At 49.2% G+C, this 6,297-nt stretch overlaps 1 protein-coding gene across 1 annotated transcript; it reads right to left on the reverse strand.

The window, feature by feature from the left end:
- Positions 1–4,860: 4,860 nt before the first annotated feature.
- LOC109778857 (major pollen allergen Lol p 5b-like) lies at positions 4,861–5,697 on the reverse strand. Its single transcript, XM_020337444.2, has one exon. It carries the CDS (start codon positions 5,695–5,697, stop codon positions 4,861–4,863), a length of 837 nt encoding a protein of 278 aa, XP_020193033.1.
- Positions 5,698–6,297: the final 600 nt, after the last annotated feature.

Consider the following 6,297-nt stretch of genomic DNA (forward strand, 5'->3'; position numbering starts at 1 on the left):
TTTTCCGGGTTGGCTGAGGGTCTGAGTCAGAAGAAAGAATAATTACCTCTGTGTCCCCAGCACGGCTAGCTTCTGCGTCACCCTGATAATAATCATTGTCAATGAGGTGTATGAAAAAAGAGCCCAGTGAATCAAGTTCTACCTCTGACTCATGATTATCATCATCGTCATCGATGTTTAACTCGGTGGACTCGGCGGTTTTCTTCTTGGCAGGCTTCTTGTTGGCCTTGTTTTTGACGCGGGGTGTTTTGGCAGGTTTATCTTGCGTTTTCTTCTTCCAGAACGGATCATCACCCTGTTAAAGATTAAAACGATTATCAGGGGGTTTAAGAATATGGATTAAAGCAAGGAATTGGGCGCTCTTACAGCTTGCGGTTTATTTGAAGCGTAGAACGGACTAAGCCCTGTTTTATTGCAGTCGGCCACCGGTTCATCCAGCATCTTCTTGACAGATTCAGTAATTTCAGCATCAGTCAGCTGAATATCAATATGCCGTTGAGGATCTTTCACGTCCCCTGTGTACTCACACATTAAACCGGGGCGACGGCTTAAAGGTAAAATGCTCCAAGACACCCAGCAGCGGACGAAGTCAATGCCTGTTAAACCGTTGGCTGCAAAGGCCCTGAGCTTTGAAAGCTGTGATGCATATTTGGCCCGTTCCTTTGCAGCCAGCCTTTGAGGGAGTGGATGTGTGCTAGTAAGCCGGTGAGCACGGTAACCAGGCAGAGGATTTTCACCAGATGGAGATGTATCCCAGCAATAGAACCAAGTTTGGTTCCAACCTTTCGGGTGGCTATGATGCTTAACATGAGGGAAGCTGACGTCTTTCCTTTTCTGAATTGACATCCCGCCAAGTTCAGTGTTGGGTCCATCTGTAAATTCGGTACGGCGGTTTAAATAGAAGAAATCTCTGAATAATTCAACCATGGGCTCTTCTTGCAGATAAGCTTCGCAAAACACTTGAAAGTTGCGAATATTGGACAGAGAGTTAGGTCCAATATCTTGAGGGTGAAGTTGGAAGCAATGGAGCACATCACGGAAGAATTTTGATCCGGGAGGGCTGAACCCTCGACTAAGATGATCGACAAAAATGATCACTCCCCATCCTTGGGCTCAGGAGGATTTTCTGGACCGGGGGCTCTCCAGTGGATGTCTTCCTTCTTCGCTAAAGCGCCGGTTGCAACACATCCGTTCAGTTGCTCTTCTGTAACCCGGGATTGAACCCAGTTACACGCATAAAAGGAATTGGCCATTATTTGACGACCTGAAAGAAAGATTTGTGTTGGTTTAAGGTTCACAGATAATCCGCCAAAGGTTAGAAAACAGAAAGTGTTGAAGCATGCAGAAGTGTTAAACCGGAGATTGGGATTCTCAAGGTTACAAAGATGAGCGCGTGGCGGTTTAAGAGAGAGCTAATGGTACCTGACGGGTTATTATTTTCTAAGAGCTAAGCCGCCTACATAGGTTTTGAAAATATAGATATGAAGTTGGAAATAAGGCTAAGTGATGAAAAACAGGTTTCACAGATTTATATCACAATTTTGGATCTGCCGCGCGTCAGAAAAGGAAAACATTTTCAGATTTAAAATAGGTGCTTGAGCAGTTCATCAGATTCAGATGGGATTTTTCTGTACAAAAGGAGATGTTCTCGGATGAAAAAGGGAGTTATAGTTACTACCGTATAGGAAAATATCAAGTTTGAATTCACCATTTACGCTACGGAGAAGAACGGGGGAAGAACAGCACTGAACTTCGATGAACTCGCTGAAACCCTAATGGGATCTATGGGAAGAAGAAGGAGAGATCACTAGGGCTGTTGAACAGCGGAGGTGTGCGGACGAGAATCTGGTCAGATCAGGTTGATGCAGCGGCCGTTGTTGGTGCAGAGGCGAAGATCGACGGCGGCGCCAGCACTCGAGCACTGGGGCGACGCGAGGTGGAAGAAAGACGAAGAGGCAAAGGGGGAAAGGAAAGGGACCCTCGGCCCTATTTATAAAGGCGAATGGATAAGTGGCAAGCGCGGGAATCGAGGAGGTCGAAAACGGATCTGTATCAGGGCGGACGCCTTGATTTCGGGGATTCATTAAAAATAAGGAGATACAGTAAAGATTTTGGTTCTGCGTAAAATTAATGACAGGTGACGTCACGACGGGTTATCATGATTCCAGAAGATGACGTCATGGCGATTTACAAGCGTCGCAAGGATAATGAAGGAGGTTTTTTTTCTAAGTGTTGAAAATTGACATGAACAAGTTCAAATCAACCTGGGGCCTAATGTTGGGGATATAACTATTGAGTATAAACCGCCCAGGAGGGGCCGGGTTATACTCATAGTGATTTACCCATATTGGAAGCCCATGAAGACATGGAAGATGGCGCTTTACGAAGGAGGCTCAATAGTAAGGCCCAAAGCCCAAAGGCGGATTAGGGCCCAAAGATGTAAACCGCTGTAAGATGTATAACTTGTATTGTAAGATAGGAAAGAGTAGATACCGAACCGGACACGTTTATGAGCTGGCCGGGAATCTGTAGACCGCCGGGTGTCAACCTGTGTATACAAAGGGACGACCCGGCGGCGGTTTAGGGACAAGAAACGACAACCCGAGAGCCAGGCAATGCGTATTCGCTCCCTGGTCATCGAAACCCTAACAATACCACCTCAAACTGGATTAGGCCTTTAACTTCACCGCAAGGGGCCGAACCAGTATAAACTCCCCGTGTCCTTTGGTCCTGTTTAACCCCTTTAAACTAACCTCGTCGCAATGGCTCCACAACTAAGTCCTTCCATGAGTACATCTGCCGTGACAAAACCACGACAGGAACCTTTGCCAAAAATATAGGATATTGAACACATAGTCGACCACGTGCCATAATTAGATCTAAATCTTCTCCAGACTTAATTAAGTTTACATGTTCGTTGGTAAATAAAATGGAGACAAATTATGGACAACATATATGGTAATAAATTATCTTATTTCCATTTAATATATGGCATGGTCATTTAACATAATGGTATTCTGTCGAGCTATCGAGCGAGCCAACATTGGCTCAAGATCGGCTCGTTTCTCGGTCGAGTTACATAAAGTGTTCACACTCAGCTTGTTTCTTTTCGAGTCGATCTCGAGTCGAGTCAAAAAACGAGTTGATCTCGAGCGGCTCACGAGCCTCGAGCTTTTCTTGCAGCCTAACTGTAACCTACCTTGTACAATAATATTCGACACAATGTAACAAAAGGATGAGTTTATATTCCTATGTATATGTTTTTTGAGAAAAATGCATATGTATATGTATAAGCGCGTGCGTGTGTTGAAAAAAAAAGAAGTTCAACATACAAGACCGGCCTATGCATGCTTTTCTTTTGACGGGCCAGCCTACTACATGCTAGCTAAATCGACACTGGTCGCCGGCCCGAATGAGCGAGACCCACCGGATTCTGCGTGTCCCGCGGAAGACCTACAACGACACGCGCGCGCGCGATCTCACGTCGCCACGCACGCTAACAAAACCTAGTCAATCCGTGCTAGCCGAACACGTACGTCCGTGTTGAGTGATGGCACGCCCCATCTATGGATCTCATTCATTCATGTCCAGGCAGCTCGAGGAGGCTCCTTTCCATGGCCACGGGTGCGCAGTGCGCTCGTCAAATCATGGGGGCCGCAGAGTACAGAGCCGAGGTTGCTTCGTATCCCTTCAATCGCATCGCGCGTCGCCATGCCTTTTAGCATGGAAAAATAACTACGCACTCGTGAGATGCGTCGCATTTTGATTTTGATTTTGTTCGCGGACGTGCGTGTGTGCGTGCATGCTCTTGTGTTGTGCCGGGCTGGCCGGTGGACGCATGGTATTCGTTTCAATGCCAGGTTGCGATGATGCACGAGTCAACGAGCGTTTCATTCTGTCATGTCCGTGCGGGCACGGAGCCGATAGACTCTTGGGAGGTGTTTGCAAATCGGTAACGGCAACGTAAACGTAATGGATCTACACCGTTAATGTAAATGGTATGGGCATAAACCGAAATCTGTTTGGCTATCAGATGTAATGGTAAGAGGAAAAGCAGGGAAGGAAACAGGAACCGTCGGCCATGGCGCAGGGAAGAAAACAGGAACCCGTCGGCGATGGCGCAGAGGAAAGCACGGCTGGGTTCCAGATAGGTAGAACTAAGGCCACCGCCGGCCGCTGCTCCTGGCGTGTCGCCGCCGCTGCATGCTGAAGAGGGGAAGCTCGGGACCTTGGCAACCAGGGCTGACGGCAACTCGGTGGAGGAGGGTGGGTGAGGATCGGAGGAAGAGATCTGCCGCCGCCACTAGCGCCCCAACTCGCGGAGGATCGGTGGGCGGCAAGAGATTTTCTGTGTTGGGGACGGGGGTTGACTCGGTTTGCTCCCTGTAACGTAATTCGTTTACGCGGGGGTGTGGGCGGTATCATGCTAAAACTGCGCTGAGATCTGTTTATACTTTATACTCTTTCTGTCTAGATGTGTAAGTCATATTACGAAAATCAAATAAACCCAAAACACTTAGGCGCGGTGCATTAACTTCTACCTCGTTTCTTGTTTCTTCACATATCAACCAATAATAGATGTGGGTTGTGCATGCTTTTAATGACTTGAGACTACCAAACACAATATGCAGTGGTTTGTTCATTGCATGCAATGCTATTAATTAGCAAATAAACATTAAGTTCTCTCATTTTTTCCTCCTTGGTCACGGTGCACAACCTAAGATGACTTATTCACCTAGACGGAGGGGTACAAAGAAAGAAAAACCAAACATGGGTAACGGTAAGAGGTTACATTGTAATCGGATGCCGGATGAAAAACTGCGAACCAAACACCTCCTAATATTTGTATATATATATGAGCTAGACTTTGTCGCCACCGGTGGCGGAGGCGGGAGTGGGAGTGGGAGTGGCGGGGGTGGCGCGTGTGGCGGCGGCGGCCGCGGTGGCCATGGAGCCGATGGTGTCGGTAAGGGCGCTCTCAAAGATGAAGCTCTTGTCCTCGGGACTCTCGGGAACATATACGGCGTACATCTTCTTGACGGCAGACTCCATGGCGGGGACGAACTTGTAGTCCTTGTATGCATCGCCCATGGTCTCCTTAATGGCCTTGCTGAAGGCGGAGTCGAAGACGGTGGACTTGTCCTTGGCCGGGGCAGCGTCGGCTGCGGTGGCTGCAGTCCTGAAGGCGGTGTCGATCTGGTCAATGGCCTTGAGCTCGCCGGCAGGGATCGCCCCCTTGACTTCCTCGCGGGCGGGCTTGACGGCGTGGACCTCTAGGATGCCGGCGATGATGCGGAGCGACTCGCCAAAGATGGCCACGAAGGAGTCATACTTGTCCTCCGGGGTAGCGCCCTGGGCGTTCATGGTGGCCGCCACCTCAGCGAAGACGACCCTAGTGCTGATACTGGCGTTGGCGCTGGACACGTTGGCTAACCCTTCGAGTGTCCAGTTGCCAAAGTTGTTGACGAAGGTGGTCTCGAAATACTTGGGCTTGTCCGCTGGAGGGACCACGGCTGCAACCGCCACGGCCGCCTTGAAGGCGTTGTTGGCCTTCTCAATTAGCTTCTGCTCCTCGGTTGTGGCCTTGGGTTGTTCCCCGGCTGGGGCGTGGCCGGCTTTGGCAGCGTACGAGACAGCTGGCCCGGCCACAAGGGCGACGGCCACGAACAGCGCCACCGTGCATTGCTGCACTGCCATTGTTGATGCTCTTGTCTTGCGTTGGTTGGTTTGCACAGTACGTAGGAGGAGAGATTGTGGTGTGAGGATGAAGGAGCTTAGCTCTATATATACATGCCCAAATTAGCAATCTCCTCCTCTCCTCTCCCTTTTTAGCTAAACTAATTATATCTATGAGCTCGTCATCCCACAAACCAATCAATTAGATCGCTAAATATCGGTTGACCTCGTGGGGTAATAACCTTCCCATCCGAACTGGATATGTTCCTCTCCCCTCTACCAATCCTCCAAATATATCCACCCTTGAAGGATGAAAGACCAAACATGATGTTGTGGCCACTTGAATGATGAACCTCTCTTAGGGGTAGATTGTAACAGATCATACTTATAGGGTTCTGATTACGCCCACACGTGTGGCATACTAGGCATCCGCCCACACACCGTGTGTGGCGTGAGCAGGAGGCAGCCCACACGGGCTGTGTGTGGGCGAACATTAGAATTGCCCACACGTGTGGGCGCAGCTATTTCGTGCCACACACCCAACAAGTACTACTCATCTCCACCCCGCGCATGTGGCACAAAGCAAAAATGCCCACACGTCCTGCGCAGCTACGTTAGGTA

Source organism: Aegilops tauschii, chromosome 4 (assembly GCF_002575655.3).
Source record: "Aegilops tauschii subsp. strangulata cultivar AL8/78 chromosome 4, Aet v6.0, whole genome shotgun sequence".
In the NCBI taxonomy this organism is placed as follows: domain Eukaryota; kingdom Viridiplantae; phylum Streptophyta; class Magnoliopsida; order Poales; family Poaceae; genus Aegilops; species Aegilops tauschii.